Source organism: Tamandua tetradactyla, chromosome 21 (assembly GCF_023851605.1).
Source record: "Tamandua tetradactyla isolate mTamTet1 chromosome 21, mTamTet1.pri, whole genome shotgun sequence".
NCBI lineage: Eukaryota > Metazoa > Chordata > Mammalia > Pilosa > Myrmecophagidae > Tamandua > Tamandua tetradactyla.
In genome coordinates, this window is record NC_135347.1 from 33996252 (window position 1) to 34016848 (window position 20597).

At 36.3% G+C, this 20597-nt stretch overlaps 1 protein-coding gene across 2 annotated transcripts in view; it reads right to left on the reverse strand.

Moving 5' to 3' along the window:
- LNPEP (leucyl and cystinyl aminopeptidase) overlaps positions 1-20597 on the reverse strand; it is a 120110-nt gene that overhangs the window by 13494 nt on the left and 86019 nt on the right. For both annotated transcript variants that reach the window (XM_077139083.1, XM_077139084.1), the window contains exons 10-15: positions 19071-19231; positions 18764-18852; positions 10007-10190; positions 8712-8868; positions 2634-2818; positions 1694-1855 (exon numbers count right to left, since the gene is read on the reverse strand). In XM_077139083.1, the coding sequence (XP_076995198.1) occupies positions 1694-1855; positions 2634-2818; positions 8712-8868; positions 10007-10190; positions 18764-18852; positions 19071-19231 (938 nt within the window). The remainder of the gene's footprint in view (positions 1-1693; positions 1856-2633; positions 2819-8711; positions 8869-10006; positions 10191-18763; positions 18853-19070; positions 19232-20597) is intronic.

The following is a 20597-nucleotide window of genomic DNA, read 5'->3' on the forward strand; positions in this document are numbered from 1 at the left end:
GGTGGTTCAGAAATAAACTCTCATATCTAAATGGCCAACTGATTATACTGACAAGGGTACCAAGTCCACTTAATGGGGAAAAAACAGTCTCTTCAACAAATGGTTTTGTGAAAACTGGATATCCATATGTGAAAGAATGAAAGTGGACCCCTACCCTCACACTATATATATAAATTAACTCCAAATGAATCAAAGACCTAAATATAAAAACCAAAACTATAAAACTTCTAGAAGAAAACAAAGAAACACCTTCAGGACTTTGTTTTAGGCAATATTTCTTAGACTTTAAACCAAAAGCACTAGCAGCATAAGGAAGAAACAGATAAATGAGACTTCATTAAAATTAAAAACTGCTATGCATCAAATGACATTATCAGGAAAGTAAAAAGACAACTACAGAATGGGAGAAAGTAGAGGCATATTCACATTTGATAAGAGTTTAATATCCAGAGTATATTAAGAAGTCTTACAACTCAGCCATGAAAAGACCAAAAAGACCAAGAAACTCAATTTTTAAATGGGTAAAGGATTCAACTAGACATTTTTTCAAAGAAGATACACAAATGGCCAACAAGCACATGAAAAATACTCAACACCTTTAGCCAATAGAGAAATGCAAATCAAAATGACAATGAGAGATCATTTCATACTCACTAGAATGGTTACTATTAAAAAAAACACAACAGGAAATAAAAGCATTGTGAGGATGAGGAGAAAAAGAAATATCAAATATTGTTGTGGTAATGTAAAGGGTACAGAAGTTGTAGAAGACAATGTGGTGGCTCCTCAGAAACTTAAGTGCAGACATACCATATGACTTGGTATTCACATATTTTACTCCGTTTCTTATGTATCACTTGAATTCTTTATAATAGGAATGGATTAGTGATTATTAGCTTATTTTAGAAACAAAATATGTTCTCTATTTGCTTGGGTCAGAAGTTAGCTACCATTTTGAAGAAAATGCCTATTTAGAGTGTGTCCTTTGGAAAGTGCTCTGGGCAGGGAATGATGACATCTTTAGGGCCCTATTAGGATTTACCTGAGCAAAACACTGAGACCCAGGTCCTCCCTCTGTCCTCAGGATGACTCTCAATTTCTGATGTCTTACACACTAGGCAGCAGATACTATCATACTTTTCTTGGCTACCTAGAACTCCTCTTTGCTGCCATAACCCATTTTTCCTGTCCCAAAGCTCTATTTACTGCCCTTCTTTCACGTATTCTCAGTCCTTCATCAGCTAGATAAAAAGGAAATAAATTCACATGAAGGTATTAACCTGTAAGCTTTTATATGTTATCTTTTTTCTGAAGTGTCTGAATTTTCAAACTGACAGCTCAGACAGAACAACACCTTGACCCAAAAGAATAAAGCACTAAATGTGGAATCTAAGGCAACATACTAAGTTAAGACAACCTATGAAGAAGTGCTTCAGCAGGGAGGAGGGGGTTGTGAGTCCTGGCATCTTCCAATCTCTCTTGGGCAAAGCATGTTCTGCAAATCTGTAAATGTTCACTCCCTGAAAGGAAGCCTAGTGCATGAAAGCTCCTCACCACACTGTCCAAATTAAGTCTAGCCTGTTAGTAAAAGGAATAAAAGGGAGGTCCCAAAGAAAATAAGGTCCTCATCCTGGGAACATAATCCTTTTATGTTTTGCTTTCTTTATACCATACTCCTTGGGTAATGTCATACCAGTAAAGTTTCCGTACATCATCTGAGCTGGCCAGAGCTTCAAGTATTTTATTCTTCTTTGCTTCAGAGTCTATAGTAAAGTACTTGCTTAAGAGAAATGACCAGCCTTTCTCAGTTTTGGCTCCAACTTTGAACACAGTAGTCATGACATCAATAGGAATACTGTAAGACAGGTGGTCACACGTGAGAACAAGAAAAAATTCTTAAACACAAAGGCAAAAAAGAGAATTAATTGGCAAGTGGTGACTGTTTTGGGGTCAGGGTAGGTAATAATTAGAAGAGTCTTTACTGCACAATAGAGGGTCAAGGAAAGGTTTAATTCAATGGATGCTACTTTCCCAGTGGTATGACTATGAAGAGCATCAATTCAATTTCATACAATGACTATTCACTGAGCACCTACAAAAAGTCATGCGAGCAACTGGCTGGATGTGGCAGAAGGGAAGGGGTATGAGACACATTCCCTGCCCTCTAGGAACCCACAGGCTATCGCAAAGTACAGAACAATGAAAACACTCAGTACAAAACAGAGTGACAGGATCCAGGACAGAAATACGCAGCAAATGTCCAAGGGGAACAAACACAAGCAAATTCCTATATCAAAGTATTAGAGCTGAGAGAAAGCTCAATAGGCTATCCTAATTCCCCACCCCAACTCCCCATCAGATGCTTGAATCTTCTCTTCATAATGCCCAGTAAGGAACCCAGAGAGAACTAATCATTGCCAAAAGCATTTCTAGTAACTGTTAACTCTACCTGCTACTTTTTATTCCTAAATTAAAAGAGGTTTGTTGGAGGAATACAAAAGCACAGAGTTTAACTACACTAACACTCACATTTTCCTAACATTTATGCCCCAGAAAGAGAAGATCCTGTTTTCAGTATATGATGTGAAGTAAAGAAGAGGAAGAGAGTTCATTTGAATAGAAGTACACTTCACCTGTGAGTTCCATTGGACGCCATCCAATCATCAAACAGCTTCATGGCAGCCGTGGTACAGTTTTCTAGGTTGTGGTTGCAAGCAAATTCTAGTAAGAGTGACCGAAGCTCTCGCATAGATGGGGTGCCTTCATCAGTCCAAGTTTGCTGTTTGATATGGTTTTGAAGCAATTTAAATACTCTGGTCTGGAGAGAGAAAATGGATTATAATGAAGTAATAATAATTAGGACAACCAAATCATTTCTCCCATCATTTACCCAAAGAGGGAAAAATAAAGGGGAACCTATTACTCATTAAATCTCAACTGATATATGTAACTCATATACAGCTAGGATGAAACCATTTGATAACAAAGGCTATATACACATAAGGCTGCTATTGTCAAGGGGGACTTTGAGTAATATAACAGAAAGAATTAATGACTTCTGTGCAGTAGGTAATCTTTATTCTCTGTGTACTCTAAGCTAGAAGTTATTTTCCTGCCAAAAAGTATCACTTACAACCACTGCTGGAAGAAAGTTGGAACTTCCCAACTATGTGATCTTAGAATCCATAAATAATACAAGAAAAGTATAATTCTTTACTTACGGCTAAATTTTAAATATTTCTGAATCTAATAGTAAAGGTATACTTACTATATCAACTAGATTGATAGTGTAACTAAATTAATTAGCAAGATGAGTCCTGAGGGGAAGAACAGTTGCTTATTATTTTTTCTCCCAATTTTTTGTTTAAAAAATTTTTCAAACCTACAGAAAATACGTAAGAACAGGAAGATGAACACTCATATGCTGCTCAACAAGATTCAGTTTTTAATACAATTACCTTCGCTTTGTCTCCAGCGTGTAACAGATATGCACCAGCACTTAGTTTTTCTTTGAGGGGGCCCAAGGGGGCAGTCAGCAAAAGCATATGAAAGTTGAGTTATAGCTTTCATGACAACTTCACTTCTAAATTTTATGGCATGCAACTCTCAGAAATAAGGATATTCCTTAACCAAAATACCATATTACACTTAAGAAGATGAAGACATTCAGTGTTATCCATTATCTAGTCCACGCTTAACTTACTTCTGAATGGGATGTGATAGCTAAATTCATACTTGTAGTATTAAAAAAGGAAAAAATCTCATTTTTTCCATCTTCACCCACTACAAAAGCATAAAAACTGTTCATAGTGTATGTAAATATTTCCATATTGCAAGCTGTTGTGCATGGTGAAAGGTGAGGACATATGGGATTCTAAAAATTCAACATATGAAATCTGGCAACGGAATAACTTACCAGTATTTACTATGGTTTACCAGCCTCTTCCTCCTGCTCTTTCCTGGATGCTATAAAGTGTTCCACTAGTCTCCAGAGTTTCAAAGCAGTAGACTCAGATAACTCCTGCCTGTTTAATATTTTTTCTGGTAGAGGGACTGATTCATGGTACTTTCTACTCCATCATCTTCCCAGTCCTCCTCCTACTACTTTAATTTGACCTTGATATGCCCAAGGAGTTCTTTCTTGGGTTAACTGAGTTTCTTGAAAGTGAAATGTCACCTTTTAATGCAAAAGGGCGTTCTCCTCAATCCCTCATATGTAAAAGAATGACCAATTTGTAAGTGAGAAATAGTAACATGGCTGAGATCAGACCCTAGTATTAGATGCATATAATAAAATGTAACTCAAATGTACCTTTATATTACACAGCAAAACATCATGGCATGCATCACAAAATGCAGCATATATCATGTGTGTCATACATAACAAAATGATTACGGAACATACATGATGCTCTGGTAACAAAGATATAAAAATTAACTAGATACTAGTCTTAAATACGGACACTTTTTTGATCCAAGGATTCAGAAATGCCAGCTATCCCAAGCTCTAACTATATTGGGTCATATTTCATAACTTCAGTTTTGATGTTACCAGAGTACCTGATGATTAGAATAAGAATTTTAAGAAGGCAGTTCTTCCCACTTAATGAACCAACGCTAACCTGACTTTTAACTAACAATCAAGACTATTAAGACCTACAGCAAGGAAAAGGCCTCTGATCTTACAAACACTTACTAAGCATCCTGTCTTACCCTGTACTCATTTGTCTCCTAGACTCTACCCATACAGAAAACTAGACAGATCCCTGGAAAACTGGATATCATCTGTTACGATTCAGTGAGAAGAAGAGTTACTTGAGTGTCACAATAGGAAAAAATTCAAAAGGTCGAATCCCTTAAACTGTTCTTTAGTACTGTTAGCACAGTGGTTAGAATGTGAAAATGTCTTGACGTAAGAATGAAGTGCTTCCTGAGCACTAGACCCGAAACAGGGTTAACTGGGAGAGGGAGAGAGAAGAATGGCTCTGTCTTCACGAAATTTATTTAGCTCATTAGCCCGAGAGTAGGCTGATATTCTGCCTTCTCTTAGGGTATATTCAGTCCCAACAATGTCCTTTAGTAAAAAAAAAAAAAAAAAAAAAAAAGGTGAGTAATATCTTATTTACTGCTATCCTAAATGATATTTTATGACACTAATTACTGCCAATGTAATTCTATAATTTAAAAAATACATGTATATACACTATAGTACAATGGGGTTAGGTCAACTGGATATTCATATTGAAAAAAACGAATCCACCTCCTATCTTTCACAAAAATCCATTCCAGATAGATCATAGATCTAAACGTGAAAGACAAAACAACGTTTCCAGGAGAAAACACAGGACAGTATCTTGGGATAGGCAAAGATTTGATAAATTAGAATACATTAAATTTTAAGTTAATAAAAGAGGGCGGTGCGTTGGTGGCTCAGTGGCAAAGTTCTTGCCTGCCGTGCTGGATCCGGGTTCAATTCCCAGTGCCTGCCCATGCAAAACAAACAAACAAAAAAACATGATGGAGAGAGTGAAAAGCAAGCCAGAGCTGGAGAAAATATTTGGATATATACATGATCCACAAGACTCATATTTAGAATATATAAAAGAACTCTTACAAATCAGTTTTAAAAAGGCAGAAAAATCCAACAGAAAAATAAGCACTTTGCAAAAGAACATCCAAAAGGCCAATAAACCTATGAAAAATTTGTATTTCTTCACTAGTCATTAGAGAAATACAAATTAGAGTCAAAGTGGCAATACCACTATGCACCTTGATATCAGAATGGCTAAAATGATAAAGATTAACTATTAATGCTAAGTGTCAACTTTTTCATGAATTGTAACAAATGCAACACACTAATGCAAGGTGTTAATAGGGTGGTACATGGGAACTCTGTATATTATGCACGATTTTTCTGTAAACGAAGAACTCCTCTAAAACAATTAATACCTAAGTATTGACAAGGATGCATAACAGCTAGAATTCTTGTATACTGCTGGTGGGAGTATAAATTGGCACAACAACTTTGAAAATGTATTTGGCAGTTTGATATTAACTATGTGTACTTTATGATTTAGCAATTCCACTCCTAGGCATATATCCCATGGAAATGCCTATGGATGATCGCCAAAAGACATGTATAAGATATTCTCAGAGCTATTATTTGTAATAGCCTCAAACTGCCTATAACCCAAATGTCCATCTACAATAATTGGCATGGCTAACAAATGACCAATTTCTTTACCATATTACCAGTGGAAAATCTGTGTTAGATTCTAAGTTTGCCCTGAAGAGACCAGTAAGTTACTTGCATACTTCCTAGAAATGCACATAAATACTCTAAAAAGGCACTGTTCCTATCATTTGGATATAAAAGAACTTTAATTAAATATTAAATTGGCAATTTCATTTTCAAGAGAACAATTATTTAAACTTTAAAAAAACAGTTTTTTAAGTGGTTTTAATTTAAAATCTCAGTTTAAAAAAAAATGAAAGTAAGAAAGAAACAGCTTTAATTTTTTCAACAAAAAGGTATCCTTTGAGGTTCCATACAATAGGGTAATTTTCCAAAATCTACAACCTCCAGATGGGTCCCTGGACCAGATAAGTTCTGAAATGCAGAAAGGCCAGCATTTCTAGAACATCAATTAGTTCCATAGCCCTAGCCTGTATTATCAACAGTTCCTTCCAACATAAAAAGTTAGAATGGGCATAGCCCAAATACCCCTGAAAAGTGGGAGAAAGATCAAAGCTGATGGTGAAATTATACAGAGAAGTATGGGTTTAACAAATGAGTATGAGTACTGAATCATTATGCTAATATTTCTTTTAGCCTCCAGTATCTTAGAGCAGCTAGAAATAAAAACCTAGAAGTGTGGAATTGTAACCCATACCAAATTCTGAAATCTGTTGGACATCCAATTGCTGTGATGTACTTTGAAATTTATTGCTTTTATATATATATTTCATTGAAAGAGAAGGAGGAGTATAACAGAGAAGATAGGATTTACAAATGAGTATAACCCTGAATCATTATATTGATATTTCTGCTAGTCTCTAGTTTTGGAGCAGCTAGAAGAAAAAAACAAAAATCATGGAATTGTAACCCACATGAAACTTTAACATCTGTTCTATAACTACTTGCTAAAATGTACTTGAAATTTATTGCTTTTTTTGTATATAAGCTATATTTTACAATTAAAAAAACGTATCCTATGAAAGATGTCTTTGCTAGAACATAATTTAAAATATACCAATACAAACCAAAAAGTAGGCTCTGGCAAGAAATTAATCTGGGTTTGAATCTCAGCTTTATAACTTACTAGGTAAGCGACTCTGAGGGAAATTATTTAATGTCTCCTCATTTATCTAATGGGGTATCTATCTCTTGGTATTGAGTGAGGATTAAATGAAGAAATCTACATAAAGCATTGAGCATGGTGTCTAGAACACAATAAGCCCTCAAATGTACTTGTTTCTGATGTGTTTCCTTCATCTATTTACTCAGCAAACATTTACTGAATAAATGTTTGGTCATGTTCTAGGCACTGGGTTTTATTAAGGCTGGTAGTTGAGAGTCTGATGACCTGGTTTGACAATCTAAAATAGAACAATGATAAACACCTTAACAATTAGAAGAAATCTCATAAATCATCTAACCCAAGCATTCTTACTTAAGAGTCGGAACGGGGAAGGCGATTTTGTTGTCAGATCAGAAACTTGCAGGGGACGGGGAGGTGGGTGCTTTTCAAGCTCTGGATGGCCTGTGAGCCTTGCGTTCTCTCCAGCGGGAATCATGAATGTGGTGAGAGAGCACACCACGCGGGATGTGCAGTAAGACAGTCACAGAAAGTTGTTTAAAAAATGATTTAAATCAATCCTTTCATCTTACCAGTGAGGAAACCAAAACCCCAAAAAGACCAATTTAATTCCTGGTCCAAAACTTTCTTCCTTTTCCTGAGAGTTGTCTTTTGCCCAAGTTCCTAAAAAACCTGACGAGTTTATAAAGAAAACTGCTACCAGAAAGTGTTGATTAAGAGAAATAGGTAAAAACAAGAATTCATCACTCACTTCCAAGCTTTTTAAGGACTCAGTCAACAGTTCAATACCGGAGGAGTCTAAAATGACAACTGTTAAGATCAGGCAATCAGTTTTAAAAAAGGTACAGCAGTCACCAATACCAAGAGTTCTTTAGTGTTTTGCAGAGAAACTTACATCCATCAGCATCATGATCCATAGAATAGGTAGCAGCAAGGACTCCTAAAACAAAATATTCTCAATACATACATACCTGTCATGTTATAATGAACACTGGGAAATTAATAGGGAGATCTACTTTGCAAAGGAGCCAATTTCAAGCATTCACTGTGTAAAAATAATTCAGGATGTAAATGTTACCACAAAAAAAAATTAAAAACAATGAGCCAGGATTTGAACGGAGAAATTTTCTTTTCATGTGACCCTATTTTGACAGCAGTGCCTAAAGTCTATATTTTGATACTCAAACAAAACTATGCCATGCTAAATCTTTTATCAACTCATTGTGGCAAGCAATGACGTTATGATTCAAAGTAAAGATTTCGTAACTAGGAAAGCGAAGAAAATTGAATTTGACGGGTTGCTTTTCTAGCCCACTATGGCTGAATGGAAGACTGTCAACAGAAATATTAAAGTTAATCAGCAAAAAGGAGCCGGCAGAAAGTCGGACTTACCACCAGTCTTGAGGCCAGTTCCATGTGTCCTTGTTTTTCAAGGAGGTTAAATATGAGTTCTGTCTGGAACAGGGCTTCAGTGATGGGTGCAGTGTGGGTTTCATTTCCAAGATAATCAATCAAATCAAAGGCCCTCTGAAGAGGTACCTTACCTACACTAAAAGGTAAAAGAACAGAAAAAGTAAATATGTGGGGACAGACAGATGAACTTCCTACATGTTGAGAGGGAAGCATTATGGCTAGATAGTGAGTTTTAAAGATCTCAAATTTAAGCTCTGACTGGTGTTCTGTAAAGCTAAACTAGATTTCCTTATCTTTGATAAGTCCATGTGGCCCAAGGCGAAAGACACATTTCAAGAGAAATATAAAGTTAAGCAATAGCTCAGTTTTTAATTGCAACACCTGTAAGTTGCTACTGACTCAGAAAAGTATTACAGTGTTTTAGGTAAGAAAAGATTGAGTACTAATTTTATTAATTAATTAGTCATATTTACTAGGGGTGAGGGGTGACAAAGAGAGCATTTAAATAATAAAATATTGTTTATAGGTTGTGAGGGAATTTACCAAAATTGTTAGGACCAAGAGCCACTGTGAATTTATGATGAGTACATTTAAAAATTTAATTATTTTGCAGAAATCATACAATGATGGCTGAGATGACTGATATCAGAAAGTAACTTCATAAAATATGAACCAAAACAGAAGGGCAAGAGAGTTCAGAAAGAACACTTCTGAGCGCTCCTTGTGTCTTTAGGCCCCCTAAAAATTTAAAATGGTAATCTTCCTATTTAGAGGATATCTACTCGAGGTCACTGCCATTCTTGACTTTGAATGTTATTCGGAAGGCAAATGGTACACAGATAAAGAGATTCCAGCCATCAAAGATGTCCCTCAGACCAGGGGTAAGCACCAACTTTCACACTTAAACCAACTGCTGCTTGAAAAAATTTCTCTAATGAAATAAACTGACGCCTAAACTCCTGTATCAATTTAGTCAGGAAATTATGTATCCTGCGTGGTGTTAGCTACAGTCTTGAAACACTATTTACAGCTTGTTTTATGTTATTTAGCTACTCTATATGTTTGTAGTTAATGTTTCTAAATGGGTTATAAAGTTCCTGAAGGCAAGGAATATGCATTATCTTTTCTCCATCTCCCCAAATGAGCTATACTTACAGGTTACAGGTTAGTTCTTTTGAACCGTGGTCCTGAAATCTTCTTTTTCCAATAACACTTGTTAAAAAAACAAGCAATCAAACAAACAAAAACAAATACCCAAACCAAGCATACTCTACCCTGCAAGTTCAAAGATGTTGTTGATGAGGTTGGCTCGGTCTTTGTCACTCAGGACAAAAGGGTCGATTTTCAGCTGTTTGATTAGTGCTTCCCAGTCCTCATCTGCATAGTGTACAATGTAATAGCCGTTCATGTTCGTATTGACTTTGACCCACGGTACTTCTTCTGTAAGATTGATGACACCTGATACAGACCGAAAAATAAAGAGGGGGAGAAGGTAAAAGAGAAGAAGAGAGAGAAGGAAGATAAACAGTGCAAGAAAAAAATTTAAATGGATGCTTGGTTTCAAAGTTAATATAGTTTATTTTTATATTTAATCATTTTACTAAGAAACTAAATATCTGCAGTGACTTTCATGTTAAGTATCATCACTCATTCATTAAATAATGATTTATTTACTGTGTATTACTGACTCTAGGGCAGGCATTGGAGATCAAATGCTGAATGAGGTAGGTATCTCTCTGCTTTCATGGATCTTACAGTCTCATGTAATCAGGTAAGTACAATATCATGTAAGTGTTATAGATGAGAAAGGAAAATGTGGCATATTACAGGAGCATATAAAAATAAGTGTTTCACCACCCTCCCCACTCCCTTGGGAAGTTAGGAAAGGCTTCCTCGAAGATATGACATCTATGTTGAAAACAAGGTGTTAGCTAGGTGAAGAGGGTAAATTAGGGGCCTTAAGCATTCAAGGCCCAGGTAGCATGGATATATGATGCCCACGCATTAAACTGGCTCTCAAGTTCTTTACTGTGGGGTGGGGGGCGGAAGCATAGAGAAAGGTAAAGCATAGAGGCAAAAGGAAAAGTCAGTGGGAGAACTATATAAAATGTGTTCCATCTCAGCCTTTTCTTTTGCTCTGTTAGCAAAGAACAAACACAGCCATTTAGAAAAGTTGCATAATTCAAAGCTACCAAAATAAACACTACGGCAGACAAAATCTCACTAAACACAACTATAATACAAAGCAGTTAAAATATACAGAAAAGTGATATGCACTCTTGGGTCTCCTACCATTTTATATATATATATATATATATATATATATATATATAAACACTGACAGAATTGTTAAAAATTCCTATGGAATAATTTCAATTAACCTACTGTATAAATGAGAAGATAAATGAATATTAAATAAATGTATGAATTGTTTAAATCCTTAAAATTACTAATCAAGAAAAGGATGTGGATTTAATATAATAATTAAGAGCTGCTTCTTAGCATTCTGAGTTTATCATTTTTAAAATATACGTTCCATGCGCTTACTGTTTTGTCCACTTAACCCACAGCACAATAAACCTTGCAGGTGGCTCAAAAACTGTTTGTTGAATTAATGAATGAAAAAATAATAACTTCGTAGGGTAAACAGATGCAAATAAAATCTAAATAAGGTTTCTAGATGTTTATGAAGTAAATTTGTTTTTCCATTTGAAAGTAATGAGTACTAAATTTTAAAATTAAACAAGAAGGCAGGACATGGTGGCTCAGCAGGCAGAGTTCTCGCCTGCCATGCTGGAGACCCGGTTTCGATTCCTGGTACCTGCCCATGTGAAAAAAAAAATCAAAAGAGAAAGAAGAGCACAGATAAAAATAATCTAAATTCAGCCAATGATAGCATTTGGGGTGTCTTTCCTGCCCAGTGTTTTCCTAAACACATTTTAATTGGAATATTTTATACAGTGGATCTATATACATTTATTTTCACCTTGCCTTTTCAGTTATTGGACTTTTTCTATTGTCTGATTCATAAGCAGTGTTGAAATATCTATATGCTACTACATTTCAAGATATATCACACTTTAACCAATCTCCTATTTTGAAACATTTAGGCTGTTTTAAATTTACAGTATTATAATTCTATAGCAAAGGTATCAATATATAAAATGCTTTAGAAGCATACTGTAAACCCAAGGATTATATACAAATCAGTATGTGAAGCCTGTTATTTATTAACTTCAAAAGCATGAATAAATTCAAATTTACAGAATTTTCTTAATGTCTTAGTTCTTTCTACTGAAGCAGAATATTTTTAAGATGGAAAAGGCTTACATTATGATCACGTTTTAATAGGACATGTCAGTTAATCAGTCTTCTTCACTTAAAAACTCCACACTAATTTCTGTTGTGACTATTGCTGATATAGCAACAGACAGGAAAGATCAATTAGATTAAGTAGGGTATATTTCATTTTCAAGAGTAGATATAGTTCTAAGGAATACTCGTAATAGTAACAGTAGCTGTTTCAAGTTGGAGCCATTTTTAACAAACCTATGATTAATACAATTAACTTTATCATCGGCTAATCTGAAAAAAATCCATACTCTCCAGTTCACCAAACTCGCTCTCCTATAGAGCAGGACTTTGGGGAGAAGGGCGATAGGGCCTCAAATCTCCCTTGCCTCAAAATGGAGACAAGAAATGAAAAACACGGCAACTGTTTTAATGGATTGATGTGGGAAAACACTGAAATACAAACTCCTTGGGTGGAGAAGCAACTTGCCAGGTTGTAAACTTAGCCAAGTCAAGAGAGGAGGAATGCAGCTGGGAATGTACTTGAAATGATTACTGGCATCCAGATGACAAAATATAAAGTAAGGCAGCCGAAAACACAAAGAGAAAAAAGTTACCATTTATAGAATTAACAAGTAAATTTCTTTCAGGTCTTCAGAATTATCCAGAAAGGAGGAATTGAAACCATAGGTGTCCAAAAATAATGTCTTTGTATATAACAGAGGTAACTACACCCTGCAGCTCAAATGTGGATGAGGCTGTTTTCATGTTTTAAACAGATTAACAGTTCAATTTTCATGGTCCACTGAGTAGTTAAAAAAAAAGTGAACAACTCCAATCTTAAATGGCAGAAATCCAGATGAAGTAATCTAATGCCCCTTTTCAAAAAAATATTTGTCAATGAGTTATGAAAGCCAACTATTTCTTTATAAAAATATTGAGGTACAGAAACAAAAACATGATTTTTACTAAAGAGTTACAAAATTTCCTGCCCACTTAGCTCCAGAGCGCCAGAATGATACCTGTAGTTGAATTACTTCCCCTCATTTACAAAAGCATTCCTTTCTCTAATACCCTTTTCTTCTTTATTTTATTAGGGGGGAATAAGGCAAAAACTGAGAACGGCACACTGGAAATATTTTAATCACATGCCCTTCCTTATTCTCCAATTATCGTTCACTTGAACATGTCCTTTGGTTTCAGAGGAATATTTCTGGCACAGTGATATCCTTTCAGAAACATGAATGTTTTGAGTTATAGTTAATCTAAAAGTTTTCTACAGTGAAAAAGCTTGAATGTTAAGATCTAGATAAGAAGGAAAGGGAGAAAGGGAGATAAGACGACTTTGAAAAAATATAATTTCCTCAATATGTAGGCTGGAAAAATGTACCTTTAGCCCTTCTTATGTACAACAAATATTAACAGTTCAAAATTCACGCGTATGGGTATAAAGACTGCAAAAACTTCTGACATCAACTGCAAATGACTGCAGTGTATATCAACTCAATGCAGAATCTACCTGGAGTTAAGACACACTCCACAGGCAGGGGCAATCCTCTACTGGCCTCGGACTTGGGAGCCCAGGCCACTGACAACTTCACCAACTGGCTAGAAATCGTGGATTTCCACCAACCCCTTTGGTTTCGTAATTTGCTCTAATGACTCAGGAAAGCATTATACTTATGATTATAGTTTTATTATAGTGACAAGGAAACAAATGAGAAGCCAAAAATGGGAAGGTCTCAAATGCAAGCTTCCAAGTTTTCATGCCCTCCATAAGGAGTCAGAATGTCACCCTCCCGGCACACGAATGTATGAGAATTCACATGGGTTCCACCGTGCAGGCATGACTCTTATTATACAGGCCCACATGGTTGCGGTTGAACTTGCTCTCCTGGAGGGGGAGAGTCTGGGCTGATCTGGAGTGGCTCAAAGCCCAACTCTCTCTCCTCACATGACTGGCTTTTTGGTATGGTCAGCTGCTCAACTCTAAGACAATCAGGTGGTTGGCCCTCCCAGTAATATCGTTAGCATGTCAACTATCAGGTAGGGTCCAGGGCCACTATGAATAACAAAAGATACTTGTATCATAGGAAACTCCATAGATTTTCAGGTTATCCCTCCAGGAGCCAGGACAAAGGCTAGACCTTTTGCGAAGGCCAAATTTCCTTACTATGCAGCAGGCGGAAAGCGACAAAGATACTGACCAACTATAACTCCTGTGTATGAATGAACTAATGGACTAACCTGGCAACCCTGGAATTGGAACACATGAAAATTTTCAACAGGTTTAAATTTAAAACCACCAAGTTAATAGCATTGTTTTGAAGTCATTTGGCATAAAATAAGCCTGAAGTTATCCTGCTTCATTTCTTTTGAGAATAGAAAAAAACAGAAATGCAATTAAAATAAGAGTGATTCTAAATGGAGCATTAGGAATCAAGACGACCCAGCTATCCTCAGGGTCAAACACTTCTTGGGAGGGCAGAACATTTTCAGTGTGGACTCTAAAAATGACACAAATGAGAAGAGGCCCAGTTCCAGCTCTGGATTAAATGAATTATATTATACTACATCTTTTATATTCCTCTTTACTAATAAGAATTTTTCATATAAAGGGAAGAGAAGATAACATTTCATAAGGCTTTAAATGCTCTTTTCCTAAACCATTCTATTGTAAGATTTGAAATCGAATCACTTTATGTAGACTACAATTCATTCATTCAATAAATGTATGTATCCTTATGAGTGCTAAGGTTACAAAAGTGATTCTTAGTAATGATCCTTACCCTCAATGGCCGATATATCTAATAGTAGACAGACTTAAGTGAAACTTTACTTTTTATTACGGCTGGGAAAGGAGAAAGTGTTATGTAAATGAAGTAGGGCATTCAATGAGATCTGGGGTGAGGGAAGGCTTCCTAGATCAAGATATGAATAGGCTCAGATCTAAACAACGACTATGAATAAACCAAGGGAAGGCAGGGGTGTTCTTCTAGAAGAAGAAATAAATGTAAAGGCCCAGAGACAAGAGGCATGTTTGAGTTGTTTAAAGAACTTTTGTGCAGCTGATGCACAGAGTGCCAGATAAGGGCTTAGAAAGAAAAGGCCAGAGCAGAAAAATATGAGCTAGACTATGGGGTGTAAATCTCAAAGAGTTTAACAAACTAACATACAAAATGAGCTAAAGGATGAAGGTATTATGAAAGCAGAACACACTATCCAATTATTTCTAATACCACCAGAAATTAATACACTCTCAGGAGGAGGTGTGCAAAATTTTCTTTTTGGTCCCATTTGGATGTTTCAGCCTTGTTTTAGATTACTTGTACTCTGTTAAGGCCAGAGATGATCCTTCAAGGACCCACTTAAAGTTTTACATTTTGTTTTTATCAAAGAAGGCAGCATTTCTTTGCACATCCAAATAAGCCACATTACCAAAAGATGTGATGACATCAACAACTCTTCCTAAGGTTTTAAAATAATGGGATTAGGGCGGGCCATGGTGGCTCAGCAGGCAAGGATGCCTGCCTGCCATGCCAGAGGACCCGGGTTTGATTCCCGGTGCCTGCCCATGTAAAAAAATAAATAAAAAATAAATAAAATAATGGGATTAATGTTGTAATAACACTCCATATTCTGGTAGAGTACAATGAAACCGACATGCTCATATATTGAGGTGTTATAATTAACCTTTACCACACATAGAAGGTTAAATTAATAATATGTATCAAATCACAAAAGGTAACAGCAATTTTATTTTGGAGAAGTATTAAGAAAAAACTTATATACTGGAAAAACCTTCACGACTCTTGCGCTGGATTGAAAGGATTATGTGTCCTTGAAAAGACATGTTTTAATTCTGATCCCATCTTGGAGGAAGCCATTTCATTTAATCCCCATTCAGCACTATAGGTTGGAAACGTAATTGGAATACCTCCACAGAGATGTGATGTGCCCATTGTGGGTATTAACTTTGCTTAGAGGGACATGTGACTCTACCCTTTCCAGGTGGGTACAGATTAGTTTACTGAAATCCTTTAAAAAAAGGAAGCATTTTGGAGAGTCAGAGAGCCACAACAGAGCCACGAGAACCAACAGAGCCCAAGTAGCCAGAGTTGGAGATGAAGAAGGAAAACGCCCCTGGGGGAGCTTCATGAAACAAGAAGCCTGGAGAGAAAGCTAGCAGATGTCGCCATGTTCCTCATGTGCCTTTCCAGTTGAGAGAGAAAGCCTGAAAGTCATCAGCCTTCTTGAACCAAGGTATCTTTCACTGTATGCCTTAGATTGGACATTCCTATAAACTTGCTTTTAATTTGGACAATTACTCGGCCTTAGAACTGCAAATCCGCAACTTAATAAATTTGCCCCTTTAAAAGCTGTTCTGTTTCTGGTATATCGTATTCTGGCAGCTAGCAAACTACAACAACTCTACTTTTTATTAAGGTGTTTTTATAAAGACAAATAGGGGATCAAGTGTCTAATGGTCAGAGAAAGGTTAAAGGTTAAAAAAAAGACTGGAAAGAATCATGGGAACAATTCTAACAGTGTGGTAAGATTTATTTGTTGTCCATTTTTCAAATTTTATGAAATGTGGATATACTATGTTTAAAGATTCATTTTTTTCAAAAACAACATTAATAAAAGTAGTTTACATTTATAACAAAGCTGTTATACATGCCAGGCACTGTTCTGGCACTTAATATAAATTTAGCTCATTTAATCCTCACAACATCTTATAAAGTACATATAATTACTACCTTCATTCCTTGGCTGAGAGAAAGAGGTGCAGAGAGGTTATATAACTTAACCTAACTCATACAACTGACAAATGGTGGAGAATGGTGGAGCCAAGAATTGAATCAGGCAATCTGTCTCCAAAGTCCATTCTCTTGAACATTAAGCTACACTCCCTTCTCATAAATATGGGCTTGAACACTAGATTCAAATTTAAATAAGAAAATTTTCCTTTTCCCATAAATCTCTAAAGCACAACTAATGGTTCCTACAGAACCCAAGAGCCTTTATTCTTTCAGGCTGTAAATTAAGAGGATGCATGGTGTGATATGCATGGTGGTATTTAACAGTGGTCAGAATCTACATTTCAATTGCTTTTTATAGATTCCCTGGGGATCAGCTCATACCACCTTTATATTTTATTACTCCTCTTCTTCCTTGCTAGCATAATTTCTTGTCCCATTTTCTTATTACCAAAGAATATATACTATGTCTGCAGGACATTTTATAATTATATTTACTATATAAATCTAGGTCATGAATCACAACTTTCATTATGCGTAAGAATCACCTAGAGTGTTTTTAATTAAAAAAAATTTTTTGAAGTTTTATTTATGTACCATACATTCCACTCAAAGCATACAATTAAATGGCTCTTGGTATAATCACAGAGCTGTGCTCATATTGCCACAATCAATTTTAGAACACTTTCATGACTACAAAAAGAAAAAGCCCAAGCTCCTTAAAGCCCCCTATTAATGACACTTAGCTTTGGTGTGGTATCTCTGTTACAAATGATGGAAGAACATTATGTTATTACTGTTAACTACAGCCTATGGTTTGCATTAGGTGCATTTTTCCCCCACATACCACCCTATCACCAACCCCCTGTAGTTGTGACATATATTTGCTCTAATTCATGGAAGAACGGAACTTGTACTATCAATCACCTGCATCATCTACAACAGTGTTCAGGATGTTACACAACCCCTTGTTTCATCCTTTAGCTTTCCTTCCAGTGATATTCACGACCCTAAACTTTCCCTTTCAACTACTACCACACACATGATTTAGCCCTGTAACTAATATACATGATAATGTGCTACCATCATAGTGTGCTGTGTTGGTTTGAATCTATTGTGTAACCCAGAAAAGTTGCATCCTCTAATCCTCATTCAATATTGCTGGGTAGGATCTTTTTGATTATTTCCATGGAGGTGTGACCCACCCAATTGTGTATGGTAACTTTTGATTAGATGGTTTCCATGGAAGTGTGCCTCTACCTATTTAAGGTGGGGTTGCTTACTGGAGCCATTTAATGGGAATCTTTTTGGAAAAAGCTTTAGAGCCACCAGAACCAACGGAGCCCATGCAGCTAGAGACCTTTGGAACAGAAGGAAAATGCCCCTGGGGGAAGCCTTATGAAATGAGAGAAAGCTAGATGTTGCCATGTGCCCTCCCAGCTGAGAGAAAACCCCCCAACTTCATAGGCCTTTTCTTTGCAGTTAAGGTATCTTTCCCTCGATGCTTTTATTTGGACATTTTTGCAACTTAATAAATTCCCTTTTTAACAGTCATTCTGTTTCTGGTATATTGCATTCTGACAGCTTACAAATTAAAACAGGTGCTTTCTAAAATGCAGTTGCCCCAGCCTACTCCTAGAAGGTAGTCACAGCAGAGCATATTTTAAGAAATTGTCTATTTCTATTTCTTGCTTTGTAACATAAAATATTTATTAGGATATAAGAATTCAGCATTTATTATTTTCTGCCAGGGCTGCAAGCACATTCCTTGCAACATTTTATACTTTATTTCATACAACTAAAGAAAGACTAATTTTGTACATTAATCACACTTTAGTCACATCTTACGTATGTGCACCACCCTAGAAAGTGTGCATACTGGAAAGTGTAGTCCCCTTTTTGATCTTTGGTCAAACGTTTTTATTTTTTAATTTACTGTTCCTAATCTCTTATCGGTAAAGTGTTAATTATAGTCAATACCTGATTTCTTGTCCAGTAATGATACCAATGGATATTTTGAATTATTTCTTCCACCAGTGATATAGGACAGTGGAATATGCCACAGGTGGCTGTAAAAAGAAAATACTGTAAGATTATTACTCATTTCAGTACTCTGCCAGGTACGATTTCTAGGGTCTGTTTTTTGGGAAGGGGTTGAAATTTTTAAGTTATAATCAGAAAGGGATAATCTCAGTTCATTTCATAAGAGCCTATGATAACAAAATATTAAAAATACTTCCATCTGAGGGTATAAAAGAGACCATGAGGAGAGAAAGAGGGCATGTACCTTATATCTGAAGGCTGAATTTCAGGTTTTATATTTAATAAGAATTTCTCTTGTTGTACAAAAAGTTCCTTCCCTTTTCGCTGAACAGTCACTAAAGGAAGTCCCTTCTGCAGGGTCCAGGTTTTCATAATTTTCTTTACATCTAGCGTTTGGTTTGTGACCTATGAAGAAAGAATAAATTGTACTTAAAGATAAAAATTTAAATATTTTAATTTATTTCTATCCTTCCCTCTCTCCCTGATACATCTATGAAGATTGTATTTAGTGTTACTATTAAACAAAGGCATGAATGCTCTGAGTTACATCTATATCTCTAATCCAGGTAAAGGTTACAAGTAGTCTGCTAAAAGGAAAGCAACCTGGACTAGAACTAAGTGATAACCAAGGGCAGTGACAGAAACAAATTATTGATTGAATTGCGTCCCCTGTTTCCAAGTCCTAGTTCCCAGGACCTCAGAACGGGATTTCATTTGGAAAAAGGACTGCTACAAATAGAATTAGGCAAGTTAAAATGAGGCCGTACTGCAGTAGAGTGAGCCCTTAATTCAGTATGACTCAGTGACCTTATAGGAAGAAATTTGGACCCAGAAAGACAGACAAGAGGGAGAATACCAGGTGATGACTGAGGCAAAGGATGCTGTGGATTGCTGCCAAGCCATCCACCAGAAGCCAGGAAGAGGCCTGTGACAGATTATTCCCTATGGATAGAAAGGGAGTATGCCCTTGCCAACACCTTGATTTCAGACTTCTAGCCTCCAGAATCATGCATCAATAAATTTCTGTTGTTTGAAGCTACCCAGTTTGTAGCACTTCTTTATGGCAGCTCTTGGAAACTAAGACAGTAAGCCACTTCCCACTATATTCTCAATTCTCTGGCAATACCAAGATAGGTATCAAAATGCCTGGAGACAAGACATCAAAAGTACCTTCATTCTCCTCATTTACAGGAGGATGAGGCACAGAGAAAATAAACACCTTCCTCAAAGCCAAATGATGCCAGTGGTATCTCCTGCATTGGATCCTACATTCTCTGACCCCAAAACAGTACTTAAGAAATATAAACCCTTGCCAATTAATGTCCTCGTCTGTCTGTAACTCTAATTCCAAATTCCCAGGAGGAATTTGGCAGCACTGCAAAGCTCCGGGGGCACCATTTACACAGAATATGGAAATCCCATGGCGCCTAGTTTCATACATCATGAACTTTCAGAGGCCACCCTCAGAGGTAAGTAGCACATTACAGAGAAGGTGGTAATGAGTTAAGCAGATACCTCAAAAGGTTTGTCTACTGAAGTGATCTTGACAAGTCACTAAGTTTATTGGATATTTAGTTACCTTATCCCATAGCAGTTTTAAAAAATGGTCTCAAGATTCTTTAATGCTCCTTCCACTGAGAAGCAGAGGTGTTTGTCCCTTCTCCCTGTATTTTGGCTTTGTGAAAGCATGACCAACGGCATACAATGCAAATGCTACTATGCCAAGTTTCTGGACTCATATTTCAAGAAACTGGAGGTTTTCACTTCACAT